This window comes from Notolepis coatsorum (genome assembly GCF_963971535.1).
Source record: "Notolepis coatsorum genome assembly, chromosome: 20".
Taxonomy (NCBI): domain Eukaryota; kingdom Metazoa; phylum Chordata; class Actinopteri; order Aulopiformes; family Paralepididae; genus Notolepis; species Notolepis coatsorum.
The window spans coordinates 1,480,262-1,496,342 of NC_140184.1; the positions used below are offsets into that span (position 1 = coordinate 1,480,262).

The following is a 16,081-nucleotide window of genomic DNA, read 5'->3' on the forward strand; positions in this document are numbered from 1 at the left end:
GTGCTTCAGTAGCTTCATGGTGTGTTGCTGCTTCAGTAGCTTCATGGTGTGTTGGTGCTTCAGTAGCTTCATGGTGTGTTGCTGCTTCAGTAGCTTCATGGTGTGTTGGTGCTTCAGTAGCTTCATGGTGTGTTGCTGCTTCAGTAGCTTCATGGTGTGTTGGTGTTACAGTAGCTTCATGTTGCTGCTTCAGTAGCTTCATGGTGTGTTGCTGCTTCAGTAGCTTCATGGTGTGTTGGTGCTTCAGTAGCTTCATGGTGTGTTGCTGCTTCAGTAGCTTCATGGTGTGTTGCTGCTTCAGTAGCTTCATGGTGTGTTGGTGCTTCAGTAGCTTCATGGTGTGTTGCTGCTTCAGTAGCTTCATGGTGTGTTGCTGCTTCAGTAGCTTCATGGTGTGTTGCTGCTTCAGTAGCTTCATGGTGTGTTGGTGCTTCAGTAGCTTCATGGTGTGTTGGTGCTTCAGTAGCTTCATGGTGTGTTGCTGCTTCAGTAGCTTCATGGTGTGTTGCTGCTTCAGTAGCTTCATAGTGTGTTGCTGCTTCAGTAGCTTCATGGTGTTGCTGCTTCAGTAGCTTCAGGTGTGTTGCTGCTTCAGTAGCTTCATAGTGTGTTGCTGCTTCAGTAGCCTCATGCTGGTTTCTTCCTGTAGCTGCAGCTTGTCTCTACACATCGCGACACGCCCACCTGGGGTCCAGGAAGGACTGTGAGTATCCCACCCTGACCACACACTCAGACCACCCACTCAGACCACCCACTCAGACCACCCTGACCACCCACCCTGACCACCCACCCTGACCACCCACCCAGACCACCCTGACCACCCACCCAGACCACCCTGACCACCCACTCAGACCACCCACCCAGACCATGTATTGTATATTGCAGTGTGTTCTAGGGGTGGACGGTATAAACGGTATACGGTATAAACGGTATGAATTTGCTCTACGGTATGGATTTTGACTATACCGTGTAACCGGTAGTGCAGCTCTAAAATAGCAATGACGTCATGTAACCACAGCGCGACTATTTCACTCGCATTTGCCCCTAAAAATAGATAGAATTAGTCATAGATAATAGATATGTGCAAACTGGAAAAAGTTATTTAGGAGGCTTCGCGCACTGGGCGTGTCAACACGCAATTGTCATTTCATAATAAACACATATCACCGCGGCGCACAGCAAGTTTCAATTTCAGTTCCTGGCATTTTTAACCAGTGGAGAAAGGTAAGAGATTTCCCTATCGTTTTTCTTATATGAATTATTCTACGTTAATAAAACATACCTGGTGATCAACTACAGTTTGCTGTAAACATTACGATATGTGTGTAGTGTTATGATAACGACGGCTGCAGCGGGAGGACGGCTGCAGCAGTGGATTTGCGAATAGCATGCAGCTGCAGAGCCACAGAGCCAGGGGCACTTTCAGGTCTGGTCACAGGCCCGCTCAACAGCGCCCCCCACCCAACGGCTGAATTGCCAATGGCTGAATTGCACTGTGCAATACTCCAATTCTGCGGCTCTGCAGCTGCATATGCTTCTAGCAAAATCCAGAATCCAGCCCCGCTGTTGGCAATGGGAGCAGCACGGAGTCTCGACTCTGGACTTATTTTATTTGGAATATAATGTCTGTATACGCAAAAGTAGCCTAGTTTTAAGTTAAAATATTATAAATCTACATGCCTTGAGGATGTCATTCTTTATATAGCCTGCCTATCAGGCAAAAAAAATTATTCTAACGGAAACACTGATACCGTGATATATACCGTTACCGTCTATGCTTCAAATTATACCGTGATATAAATTTTAGACCATACCGTCCACCCCTACTGTGTTCATATCTATGTACTGCAGTGCGTTCATATCTATGTAGTGCAGTGCGTTCATATCTATGTAGTGCAGTGCGTTCATATCTATGTAGTGCAGTGCGTTCATATCTATGTAGTGCAGTGCGTTCATATCTATGTAGTGCAGTGCGCTCATATCTATAGTGCAGTGCGTTCATATCTATGTAGTGCAGTGCGTCAGTGATTGCATACCCCTACCATCTCTATAAGAAAAGATCAGAATAAGAGAAATGCTGAAGAGCCTCAAAGACTAGCAACAGCCAACTAACTCTGTTCCTAGGAGTACAAATGGAAACACTGGAGTATTGGCTTCAGATCCTTCAGTGTCACAACCTCAGTAGATGCACTCTGGTGCTGCGAGATCACACCCATGACTGGTGTATTAGAAGCATGACACACTTGGGCCTTGTCCAGATGGAGACGGAACCGATCGCAAACACTTGAATTCTTGTGTCTTGATAGAAAAGGCCTTTTGATTAGTGCAAGCGCAGTCGGCAAATGCCATCGGGTGTTAATGTAGCCAACCTCTTCATCTTCTTCTTCTCTCCTTCCTCTCTGCAGCCATCAGCTCCCCCTTCAAACCCAACGAGAGCTACCAGTATTCAGGTGAGACGCGTCACTGTAGTGATGTAGATTGTCAGTAGTTCTACGCCTACTGTTAACTCCCTCTAGCTGCTAGTGTCACCTGAACTGTGTGTGTGTTTCCCTGTAGCTGTGGAGCGTAATAACCTGATGAGGCTGTCCCAGAGTATTCCCTTCACCCCAGTGCCCCCTAGAGGTAAGCCCTTGTACTGCATAGAGACTTGCTCAGTCCATCCCTAGAGTCTGACCCAGGACCAGCTGCCCAGTCCATCATAGAGTCTGCTACAGCTACACTACAGACCAGCTGCTCAGTCCTCCCTCTGACCCAGGACCAGCTGCCCAGTCCATCATAGAGTCTGCTACACTACAGACCAGCTGCTCAGTCTGAAGAGAGAGGGTAGCTACAACCTGAAGAGAGAGGGTAGCTACAACCTGAAGAGAGAGGGTAGCTACAACCTGAAGAGAGGGTAGCTACAACCTGAAGAGAGAGGGTAGCTACAACCTGAAGAGAGAGGGTAGCTACAACCTGAAGAGAGAGGGTAGCTACAACCTGAAGAGAGAGGGTAGTACAACCTGAAGAGAGAGGGTAGCTACAACCTGAAGAGAGAGGGTAGCTACAACCTGAAGAGAGAGGGTAGCTACAACCTGAAGAGAGAGGGTAGCTACAACCTGAAGAGAGGGTAGCTACAACCTGAAGAGAGAGGGTAGCTACAACCTGAAGAGAGAGGGTAGCTACAACCTGAAGAGAGAGGGTAGTACAACCTGAAGAGAGAGGGTAGCTACAACCTGAAGAGAGAGGGTAGCTACAACCTGAAGAGAGAGGGTAGCTACAACCTGAAGAGAGAGGGTAGCTACAACCTGAAGAGAGAGGGTAGTACAACCTGAAGAGAGGGTAGCTACAACCTGAAGAGAGAGGGTAGCTACAACCTGAAGAGAGAGGGTAGTACAACCTGAAGAGAGAGGGTAGTACAACCTGAAGAGAGAGGGTAGTACAACCTGAAGAGAGAGGGTAGTACAACCTGAAGAGAGAGGGTAGTACAACCTGAAGAGAGAGGGTAGCTACAACCTGAAGAGAGAGGGTAGCTACAACCTGAAGAGAGAGGGTAGTACAACCTGAAGAGAGAGGGTAGCTACAACCTGAAGAGAGAGGGTAGTACAACCTGAAGAGAGGGTAGCTACAACCTGAAGAGAGAGGGTAGCTACAACCTGAAGAGAGGGTAGCTACAACCTGAAGAGAGAGGGTAGCTACAACCTGAAGAGAGAGGGTAGCTACAACCTGAAGAGAGAGGGTAGCTACAACCTGAAGAGAGAGGGTAGTACAACCTGAAGAGAGAGGGTAGCTACAACCTGAAGAGAGAGGGTAGTACAACCTGAAGAGAGAGGGTAGCTACAACCTGAAGAGAGGGTAGTACAACCTGAAGAGAGAGGGTAGCTACAACCTGAAGAGAGAGGGTAGCTACAACCTGAAGAGAGAGGGTAGCTACAACCTGAAGAGAGGGTAGCTACAACCTGAAGAGAGAGGGTAGTACAACCTGAAGAGAGAGGGTAGCTACAACCTGAAGAGAGAGGGTAGTACAACCTGAAGAGAGAGGGTAGTACAACCTGAAGAGAGAGGGTAGCTACAACCTGAAGAGAGAGGGTAGCTACAACCTGAAGAGAGAGGGTAGCTACAACCTGAAGAGAGGGTAGTACAACCTGAAGAGAGAGGGTAGCTACAACCTGAAGAGAGAGGGTAGCTACAACCTGAAGAGAGAGGGTAGCTACAACCTGAAGAGAGAGGGTAGCTACAACCTGAAGAGAGAGGGTAGCTACAACCTGAAGAGAGAGGGTAGCTACAACCTGAAGAGAGAGGGTAGCTACAACCTGAAGAGAGAGGGTAGCTACAACCTGAAGAGAGAGGGTAGTACAACCTGAAGAGAGAGGGTAGCTACAACCTGAAGAGAGAGGGTAGCTACAACCTGAAGAGAGAGGGTAGTACAACCTGAAGAGAGAGGGTAGCTACAACCTGAAGAGAGAGGGTAGCTACAACCTGAAGAGAGAGGGTAGTACAACCTGAAGAGAGGGTAGCTACAACCTGAAGAGAGAGGGTAGTACAACCTGAAGAGAGAGGGTAGCTACAACCTGAAGAGAGAGGGTAGTACAACCTGAAGAGAGAGGGTAGTACAACCTGAAGAGAGAGTGTAGCTACAACCTGAAGAGAGAGGGTAGTACAACCTGAAGAGAGAGGGTAGCTACAACCTGAAGAGAGAGGGTAGTACAACCTGAAGAGAGAGGGTAGTACAACCTGAAGAGAGAGGGTAGCTACAACCTGAAGAGAGAGGGTAGTACAACCTGAAGAGAGAGGGTAGCTACAACCTGAAGAGAGAGGGTAGTACAACCTGAAGAGAGAGGGTAGCTACAACCTGAAGAGAGGGTAGCTACAACCTGAAGAGAGAGGGTAGCTACAACCTGAAGAGAGAGGGTAGGTACAACCTGAAGAGAGAGGGTAGCTACAACCTGAAGAGAGAGGGTAGCTACAACCTGAAGAGAGAGGGTAGCTACAACCTGAAGAGAGAGGGTAGCTACAACCTGAAGAGAGAGGGTAGTACAACCTGAAGAGAGAGGGTAGTACAACCTGAAGAGAGAGGGTAGCTACAACCTGAAGAGAGAGGGTAGCTACAACCTGAAGAGAGAGGGTAGTACAACCTGAAGAGAGGGTAGTACAACCTGAAGAGAGGGTAGTACTAGGGCTGTATCGAATAGTTCGAAGCTTTGAAGCTTTGTTCATAATGTTGACATTTGAATTCTAAATCAACATTTGATTTTTAAATTTTTTATATTTATTTTCTTATTTAAATTTTTTCTGTGTCTATTCATTCTGTTTAAACCAATGGGGTTTTTCTTCACAGTTGCAGATAAAGATTAGGCTACACTAATATTACAGTATAGTATTATACTATTATAGTCTGCATCCGCTCGGCGCTCCATCAAGACGTCACCATCACTTTCGTACCAACCGTGCCCTTATTGGATTATTTATATTGATGAAACTGATGAGTTATATTCATTAAAGAAAGTTGATTTAATAAAAAAAAATACATTTAATCGGATGAAACACTTTATTCAAACTGAGGATTTCGTTTGAGGATATTTAAATAATTTTTTTTTTTAAATAATATATATTTTTTTATTGTCATAAAATATGACGACAGACATTCGAAGCTTCGTTCGAATACTTCAATAGACGCTTCGAATGTTAAAAAATGACATTCGGTACAGCCCTAGTAGCTAGAGGCTGGTCACTGTACAACCTGACCCCCCGGCCGTGTCCCTGCAGGGGAGCCAGTGACGGTCTACCGCCTGGAGGAGAGCTCCCCCAACACCATCAACAACAGCATGTCCTCCTGGGCCCAGCGCGGCCTCTGTGCCAAGATCGAGTTCCTCAGCAAGGAGGAGATGGGCGGCGGTCTGAGGCGGGCCCTCAAGGTGCTCTGCACCTGGTCGGAGTACGACATCCTGAAGCCGGGGCACCTGTATATAGTCAAGTCCTTCCTGCCCGAGGTGGTCCAGACCTGGCAGAGCATCTACAAGGAGGACACGGTGCTGCACCTCTGTCTCAGGGTGAGGAGCCCACCTCTCTGTCTCCAGCTTATTAATATGAAGGAGTATCTTTAAACGGTGTAAGAAGTATCTAACTTATTAATATGAAAGGGAGTATATTTAAACAGTAAGAAGTATGTATCTAACGTATTAATATGAAAGAGTATCTTTAAACTTTAAACAGTGTAAGAAGTATCTAACTTATTAATATCAAAGGGAGTATATTTAAACAGTGTAAGAAGTATGTATCTAACTTATTAATATGAAAGAGTATATTTAAACAGTGTAAGAAGTATCTAACTTATTAATATGAAAGGGAGTATCTTTAAACGTTAAACTGTAAGAAGTAGCTAACTTATTAATGAGAGTATCTTTAAACAGTGTAAGAAGTATCTAACTTATTAATATGAGTATCTTTAAACAGTGTAAGAAGTATCTAACTTATTAATATGAAAGGGAGTATCTTTAAACGTTAAACAGTGTAAGAAGTAGCTAACTTATTAATATGAGAGTATCTTTAAACAGTGTAAGAAGTATCTAACTTATTAATATGAGAGTATCTTTAAACTTTAAACAGTGTAAGAAGTATCTAACTTATTAATATGAGAGTATCTTTAAACAGTGTAAGAAGTATCTAACTTATTAATATGAGAGTATCTTTAAACAGTGTAAGAAGTATCTAACTTATTAATATGAAAGGGAGTATCTTTAAACGTTAAACAGTGTAAGAAGTAGCTAACTTATTAATATGAGAGTATCTTTAAACTTTAAACAGTGTAAGAAGTATCTAACTTATTAATATGAGAGTATCTTTAAACTTTAAACAGTGTAAGAAGTATGTATCTAACTTATTAATATGAAATAGTATCTTGATGTCAACAGTGTTTATATTATTATATACCTGCCTCTCATTCCAGGAAATTCAACAGCAGCGAGCTGCTCAGAAACTGACGTTTGCCTTCAACCAAATGAGGCCAAAGACCATCCCCTACTCTCCCAGGTAACCATGCAGTACAACCATAACCCTACTCTCCCAGGTAACCATACAGTACAACCATAACCCTACTCTCCCAGGTAACCATGCAGTACAACCATAACCCTACTCTCCCAGGTAACCATACAGTACAACCATAACCCTACTCTCCCAGGTAACCATACAGTACAACAACCATAACCCTACTCTCCCAGGTAACCATACAGTACAACAACCATAACCCTACTCTCCCAGGTAACCATACAGTACAACCATAACCCTACTCTCCCAGGTAACCATACAGTACAACCATAACCCTACTCTCCCAGGTAACCATACAGTACAACAACCATAACCCTACTCTCCCAGGTAACCATACAGTACAACCATAACCCTACTCTCCCAGGTAACCATACAGTACAACCATAACCCTACTCTCCCAGGTAACCATACAGTACAACAACCATAACCCTACTCTCCCAGGTAACCATACAGTACAACAACCATAACCCTACTCTCCCAGGTAACCATACAGTACAACCATAACCCTACTCTCCCAGGTAACCTTACAGTACAACAACCATAACCCTACTCTCCCAGGTAACCATACAGTACAACAACCATAACCCTACTCTCCCAGGTAACCATACAGTACAACAACCATAACCCTACTCTCCCAGGTAACCATACAGTACAACCATAACCCTACTCTCCCAGGTAACCATACAGTACAACCATAACCCTACTCTCCCAGGTAACCATACAGTACAACAACCATAACCCTACTCTCCCAGGTAACCATACAGTACAACAACCATAACCCTACTCTCCCAGGTAACCATACAGTACAACCATAACCCTACTCTCCCAGGTAACCATACAGTACAACCATAACCCTACTCTCCCAGGTAACCATACAGTACAACAACCATAACCCTACTCTCCCAGGTAACCATACAGTACAACCATAACCCTACTCTCCCAGGTAACCATACAGTACAACCATAACCCTACTCTCCCAGGTAACCATACAGTACAACAACCATAACCCTACTCTCCCAGGTAACCATACAGTACAACAACCATAACCCTACTCTCCCAGGTAACCATACAGTACAACCATAACCCTACTCTCCCAGGTAACCTTACAGTACAACAACCATAACCCTACTCTCCCAGGTAACCATACAGTACAACAACCATAACCCTACTCTCCCAGGTAACCATACAGTACAACCATAACCCTACTCTCCCAGGTAACCATACAGTACAACCATAACCCTACTCTCCCAGGTAACCATACAGTACAACCATAACCCTACTCTCCCAGGTAACCATACAGTACAACAACCATAACCCTACTCTCCCAGGTAACCATACAGTACAACCATAACCCTACTCTCCCAGGTAACCATACAGTACAACCATAACCCTACTCTCCCAGGTAACCATACAGTACAACCATAACCCTACTCTCCCAGGTAACCATACAGTACAACAACCATAACCCTACTCTCCCAGGTAACCATATAGTACAACAACCATAACCCTACTCTCCCAGGTAACCATACAGTACAACAACCATAACCCTACTCTCCCAGGTAACCATACAGTACAACAACCATAACCCTACTCTCCCAGGTAACCATAACCTGTTTGTTTTAGTTGTATAAGCGATGCGATGATGAATGGCCAGCAGAGCAACTAGTAACGTTACGGACGAGCAACGCTAATTATGCTACGTAGCAGTAGCTCAAAGATTCTGCCAACAAAGATATTGTTACATCGGAGAACAAAATGGATCACCATTCAACGTTATTGCAGACTCCTCTTGACAAATGATTACTTTCCCCCACCCTTTCTTTATGACTGCAGCCTCTACAGACTCATTATTTAAATGTGTGTTACAGTGATTACTTTCCCCCACCCTTTCTTTATGACTGCAGCCCCTACAGACTCATTATTTAAATGTGTGTTACAGTGATTACTTTCCCCCACCCTTTCTTTATGACTGCAGCCCCTACAGACTCATTATTTAAATGTGTGTTACAGTGATTACTTTCCCCCACCCTTTCTTTATGACTGCAGCCCCTACAGACTCATTATTTAAATGTGTGTTACAGTGATTACTTTCCCCCACCGTTTCTTTATGACTGCAGCCTCTACAGACTCATTATTTAAATGTGTGTTACAGTGATTACTTTCCCCCACCGTTTCTTTATGACTGCAGCCTCTACAGACTCATTATTTAAATGTGTGTTACAGTGATTACTTTCCCCACCGTTTCTTTATGACTGCAGCCTCTACAGGCTCATTATTTAAATGTGTGTTACAGTGATTACTTTCCCCCACCGTTTCTTTATGACTGCAGCCCCTACAGACTCATTATTTAAATGTGTGTTACAGTGATTACTTTCCCCCACCGTTTCTTTATGACTGCAGCCTCTACAGGCTCATTATTTAAATGTGTGTTACAGTGATTAACGCAAGCAGATCATGCAATTTTTTGTTATCATTTGACAGCCCTGGTTTCAATGTAGGAATGATTTGAACTTGCGCCCCTTCTCTCCCGCCGGCAGGTTTCTGGAGGTGTTCCTGCTGTACTGTCACTCTGCAGGTCAGTGGTTCGCTATAGAGAATGCATCACCGGGGAGTTCAGGAAGTTCACAACAACAACGGCGATGAGATCGTACCCACCAACCTGCTGGAGGAGACCATGCTGGCCTTCAGCCACTGGACCTACGAGTACACCAGGGGAGAGCTACTGGTGCTGGACCTGCAAGGTACCTGAGCTGCTCACCTGGAGACCACAGGGTCTCTCACCACACTGTCCTCCTCACCTGGAGACCACAGGGTCTCTCACCACACTGTCCTCCTCACCTGGAGACCACAGGGTCTCTCACCACACTGTCCTCCTCACCTGGAGACCACAGGGTCTCTCACCACACTGTCCTCCTCACCTGGAGACCACAGGGCTCTCTCACACACTGTCCTCCTCACCTGGAGACCACAGGGTCTCTCACCACACTGTCCTCCTCACCTGGAGACCACAGGGTCTCTCACCACACTGTCCTCCTCCTCACCTGGAGACCACAGGGTCTCTCACCACACTGTCCTCCTCACCTGGAGACCACAGGGTCTCTCACCACACAGGACATCAGGATGCATGAAGGACGGATGTCATAAAGCATCTTAACAGGTTCAGCGCCAGAGGTAGCTATGGGGCGTATGGCCGTTGTGTGCCAGCGCTCTGTTCAATGGGGATAAATTCCGGTGTTTGCAGTGCTAAAACTATATTAAATATTATAGCTATCGATCTAATAACGGCGTCGATTGTCAGTGAGTTTCTTCCGGTCGAGATGCAAGAAAACAGATAATTTTTTCATCCATACAGTTCCGTTTTATACCGTGGTGAATATGAGTATAGTTTTAGAGTGATTCTGTGTAATCCCGGGAAACGACACCAAACAGCGTTTTACTGCATTTCATTATAAATCGTGCCATTTCTCGCCTGGATCAATAATCAATCTGAAATCAACACTAGATTATCTGTATTATGTTTCATCATGCATGCAACGATCGCGGGGGGAAATGATCGGATCAACGCAAGATTTATAACATTGTCACTACCTTGTCTATGATGTACTGCAAAAAGAATAATCCAATTATCTGATCGCCATTCGAAATACTGATCGCGATCGTGTGTCCAACGTTATCCACCAAAGAACATGAATGGGGGGCGGGGACCCTCGTCGATGCCATCCCTATAAGCACTTGTCTTGCCGGAGTATTTAGACCCCGCCCCCACACCGCAGCTCGGCCCAGAAAACAAACCACATCGTTTCAAATGGAGTGCAATAGCATCCGCAAGGCGTTAGGCGGCGGTAAGTTGACAGCGCGACGAGATTCTCCCGATTCAGATACAATAACACAAACTGTTCCAAAGATATTTAATGTTCCCCGGCATAATTTTCACACTGCCGACAAAGTACTGGATCCATGTCCGTTGTCTCTTCTTTAGAGTGGATTTGGTGACAGCTGTCATCTCTGCCCGTCTCCGTCATCGAAACTAGAGACCGAAAGTACTTAGCCACTCCCCTCCGGCAAAACTGTAGTTTTTTTCACACAGCATTGGAAATAATGACTATCTGACTATAACAATAATTAACATATTTACAAGTCGGATTAAGGTAATAAGAGGCAACTCTTAGGCTCATGCTAATCTAACAGTCTGTTTCAGAGGTAATTTACTGTAGACTCATGTTAATCTAACAGTCTGTTTCAGAGGTAATTTACTGTAGACTCATGTTAATCTAACAGTCCGTTTCAGAGGTAACTTACTGTAGACTCATGTTAATCTAACAGTCTGTTTCAGAGGTAATTTACTGTAGACTCATGTTAATCTAACAGTCCGTTTCAGAGGTAACTTACTGTAGACTCATGTTAATCTAACAGTCTGTTTCAGAGGTAATTTACTGTAGACTCATGTTAATCTAACAGTCTGTTTCAGAGGTAATTTACTGTAGACTCATGTTAATCTAACAGTCTGTTTCAGAGGTAATTTACTGTAGACTCATGTTAATCTAACAGTCTGTTTCAGGACTGCTCAACCAAGACCTGTCTGTACAGCAGATATGCACCATTTTGTCTCTTCTGTGATGGTAAATGTGTTTCACAGTAAACTTAACGGTAATGTCCTGTGTGTCTGTCTTCCTTACTGTAGGGGTTGGGGAGATTCTAACAGATCCATCGGTCATAAAAAGTGGTGAGAAGGGGTAAGTGTCCTATCTGTTGGACAGTTTATAACTCAATACATTGGTGTCCGTTTGGACAGTATAAACCTTTAAGTCCCTAACCATTTCATCCCAGTCTACATTTCCTTTGATTAATAAAAAAATTATTTTTGCATTTATTGTGTTGCTATATTATATGTTTTCTTGACGTCACTGTAAACCCTGCAGGTCGTATGATATGATCTTTGGACCGGCTAACTTGGGGGATGACGCCATTAGGAACTTCCGTGCCAAACATCACTGCAACTCATGCTGTCGGAAACTCAAGCTTCCCGGTAAGTGAGGTTACTCTTACCCCTTTCACTGCCACACGACAGAAGGTTAGCCCTTTACTATCACACAACCGACCATGAAATGGTTGTGTGGCAGTGAAAGGGTTAACCGGCTGTCGTGTGGCAGTCAAAGGGTTAACCTTCTGTGAATTGTCGCAGTGAAAGGGTTAACCGTTTTCGTAGTGCGGCAGTGAAAGGGCTAATCATCTAATGCAACATTTAAGTGATGTTGGACCATGAGCTGCTCTTAATCATCTAATGCAACAGTTGCATTTAAATGTTGTCATTAGCTGAAGCGCAAAGTTCTGTACGACAAGTCAGCAGGAAGGGTACAACTCTTTCAGCTGAGTAACAATGTTCATCAAACAGTGCTGAAACGTGGGTGCTGCAGTGAGTGCATAGACATAAGACATATTAGTATAGAAGACGTGTGTTTTTAGTCGACATGCAAAAGATTGGTCGGGATTCGGCGGTCCTAACTGGTGGGAAGTTCGTGGTGGGCTTGTCTTTGATGACCCTCCCGGAGCTCGGATAGGAGTGGGTCTGGTGCAGCCAGAAGATGTAGAGCGGAGTGGTCTTGAGGGTGTGTAGTTAGAAGATGTAGAGTGTAGGGGTCTTGAGGGTGTGTAGTTAGAAGATGCAGAGCGGAGGGGTCTTGAGGGTGTGTAGTTAGAAGATGCAGAGCGGAGGGGTCTTGAGGGTGTGTAGTTAGAAGATGCAGAGCGGAGGGGTCTTGAGGGTGTGTAGTTAGAAGATGCAGAGTGTAGGGGTCTTGAGGGTGTGTAGTTAGAAGATGCAGAGCGGAGGGGTCTTGAGGGTGTGTAGTTAGAAGATATAGAGAGTAGGGGTCTTGAGGGTGTGTAGTTAGAAGATGCAGAGTGTAGGGGTCTTGAGGGTGTGTAGTTAGAAGATGTAGAGAGTAGGGGTCTTGAGGGTGTGTAGTTAGAAGATGCAGAGCGGAGGGGTCTTGAGGGTGTGTAGTTAGAAGATGCAGAGCGGAGGGGTCTTGAGGGTGTGTAGTTAGAAGATGCAGAGCGTAGGGGTCTTGAGGGTGTGTAGTTAGAAGATGTAGGGCGGCTAGGTGGTGCAGTGGGCAAGGCGCTCACCACCAATGCAGGAGACGCTGGGTTCGAGCCCAGCTCTCCGCATTGCTATCAGCTTGGCTGGTCGTTCATACTAATACAATTGGCAGTATTAGGGGGTGGGAAGCTGATGGGTGGGGATAGGACGTTGTGGACAGCGACTCCTACAGGTCTGTTTGTGCGCCTGCGCAGCAGAATCAGGAAGCGATGGGGCGGCGTGCCCTCCAAACGCAGACCCCCGACGCTGAGAGATCGCGCTGTGCAGGTGAAAAGATGCGACGGCTGCTACCTCGAGTACCGGAGGGGACACGTGATGTAAGGCTTCGTCCACATTGCAGCCGGCTTGTGGGAGGCATGGTCTAACAACGTTCGAGACAGGGGAGGGTAGAATTGGACGATACGAAATTGGGATGGGAGAAAAATAGAAAATGGGAGAAAAAGTAGAAAAAAAGAAGATGCAGAGCGTAGGGGTCTTGATGGTGTGTAGTTAGAAGATGTAGAGCGGAGGGGTCTGGAGGGTGTGTAGTTAGAAGATGTAGAGCGGAGGGGTCTTGAGGGTGTGTAGTTAGAAGATGTAGAGTGTAGGGGACTTGAGGGTGTGTATAGAAGATGTAGAGCGTAGGGGTCTTGAGGGTGTGTATAGAAGATGTAGAGCGTAGGGGTCTTGAGGGTGTGTAGTTAGAAGATGTAGAGCGGAGGGGACTTGAGGGTGTGTATAGAAGATGTAGAGCGTAGGGGTCTTGAGGGTGTGTAGTTAGAAGATGTAGAGCGGAGGGGTCTTGAGGGTGTGTAGTTAGAAGATGTAGAGTGTAGCGGTCTTGAGGGTGTGTAGTTAGAAGATGTAGAGCGTAGGGGTCTTGAGGGTGTGTAGTTAGAAGATGTAGAGCGGAGGGGTCTTGAGGGTGTGTAGTTAGAAGATGTAGAGCGGAGGGGTCTTGAGGGTGTGTAGTTAGAAGATGTAGAGCGGAGGGGTCTTGAGGGTGTGTAGTTAGAAGATGTAGAGCGGAGGGGTCTTGAGGGTGTGTAGTTAGAGACCATTGGCCGGAGGTCGACGTGAGCCGTTCCCTTCGCTGCGTGATATGCCAGGTCGAGGACCTTGACGCGGATCCGTGCGGCGATGGGGAGCCAGTGCAGGTCCCTGAGAAGTGGGGTGACATGGGCCGACTTTGGTAGGTTTGAGATCAGGCGGGCGGCTGCGTTCTGAATGAGTTGAAGAGGCATGCCTGTTGATTGGACGAGGAGTTGGGTGGCTTCTTTTGTCAGGAAGGGGCGGATCCTTGAATACCGCTTATGTCACAAATGTATCAGTACTAAATACCTATATGTCCCTATGCCATAAATGTCATGTATGTTGTGTATGTCATAAATGTCTATATGAATTGAAAATGGGGGACCCTGATGGAAACAAGACAAACGTCTTTCTCAGGTCTGCATCCCCTTAACAATTGTATGTATTGAGCCGTACTGTATTGTACCCATTCTGCAATCTGTTAAATAAAGTTTTCATTCATTCATTCATTCATTCATTCATTCATTCATTCATTCATTCATCCTTCTGACATTGCAGGTCCTGGTCATTGCGGCGATGTGAGCAGAGAGGTTCAGCCTAGGGCTGGGCGATTTTATCACAAAAGAAAAATCATATCGTTTCATATAGATAATTATCGATATTTTTATTAGTATTAAAGAAATATATATATTTAAAAAAAAAAATTTAAACAACAACATGTATGTTTATTTTGCATCAATTCTTTGTCGTTGCCGCCATCTTTAGTGTTACAGCCCCTCACACTCCAGTTCTCAGGCTCCATCTTTAGTGTTACAGCCTCACACTCCAGTTCTCAGGCTCCATCTTTAGTGTTACAGCCTCACACTCCAGTTCTCAGGCTCCATCTTTAGTGTTACAGCCCCTCACACTCCAGTTCTCAGGCTCCATCTTTAGTGTTACAGCCCCTCACACTCCAGTTCTCAGGCTCCATCTTTAGTGTTACAGCCCCTCACACTCCAGTTCTCAGGCTCCATCTTTAGTGTTACAGCCTCACACTCCAGTTCTCAGGCTCCATCTTTAGTGTTACAGCCTCACACTCCAGTTCTCAGGCTGCATCTTTAGTGTTACAGCCCCTCACACTCCAGTTCTCAGGCTCCATCTTTAGTGTTACAGCCTCACACTCCAGTTCTCAGGCTCCATCTTTAGTGTTACAGCCCCTCACACTCCAGTTCTCAGGCTCCATCTTTAGTGTTACAGCCCCTCACACTCCAGTTCTCAGGCTCCATCTTTAGTGTTACAGCCCCTCACACTCCAGTTCTCAGGCTCCATCTTTAGTGTTACAGCCCCTCACACTCCAGTTCTCAGGCTCCATCTTTAGTGTTACAGCCCCTCACACTCCAGTTCTCAGGCTCCATCTTTAGTGTTACAGCCTCACACTCCAGTTCTCAGCTCCATCTTTAGTGTTACAGCCTCACACTCCAGTTCTCAGGCTCCATCTTTAGTGTTACAGCCTCACACTCCAGTTCTCAGGCTCCATCTTTAGTGTTACAGCCCCTCACACTCCAGTTCTCAGGCTCCATCTTTAGTGTTACAGCCTCACACTCCAGTTCTCAGGCTCCATCTTTAGTGTTACAGCCCCTCACACTCCAGTTCTCAGGCTCCATCTTTAGTGTTACAGCCTCACACTCCAGTTCTCAGGCTCCATCTTTAGTGTTACAGCCTCACACTCTAGTTCTCAGGCTCCATCTTTAGTGTTACAGCCCCTCACACTCCAGTTCTCAGGCTCCATCTTTAGTGTTACAGCCCCTCACACTCTAGTTCTCAGGCTCCATCTTTAGTGTTACAGCCTCACACTCCAGTTCTCAGGCTCCATCTTTAGTGTTACAGCCCCTCACACTCCAGTTCTCAGGCTCCATCTTTAGTGTTACAGCCCCTCACACTCCAGTTCTCAGGCTCCATCTTTAGTGT

The 16,081-nt window shown here is 45.6% G+C and overlaps 1 protein-coding gene across 1 annotated transcript in view; it reads left to right on the plus strand.

Annotated features, from left to right (window-relative positions):
* trpm7 (transient receptor potential cation channel, subfamily M, member 7) overlaps positions 1–16,081 on the plus strand; it is a 175,455-nt gene that overhangs the window by 157,580 nt on the left and 1,794 nt on the right. The window contains 10 exon segments of the mRNA XM_084337584.1: positions 650–703; positions 2,406–2,450; positions 2,557–2,622; positions 5,743–6,026; positions 6,923–7,005; positions 9,558–9,610; positions 9,613–9,642; positions 9,645–9,761; positions 11,702–11,753; positions 11,940–12,046. Coding sequence (XP_084193710.1) covers positions 650–703; positions 2,406–2,450; positions 2,557–2,622; positions 5,743–6,026; positions 6,923–7,005; positions 9,558–9,610; positions 9,613–9,642; positions 9,645–9,761; positions 11,702–11,753; positions 11,940–12,046 — 891 coding nt within the window.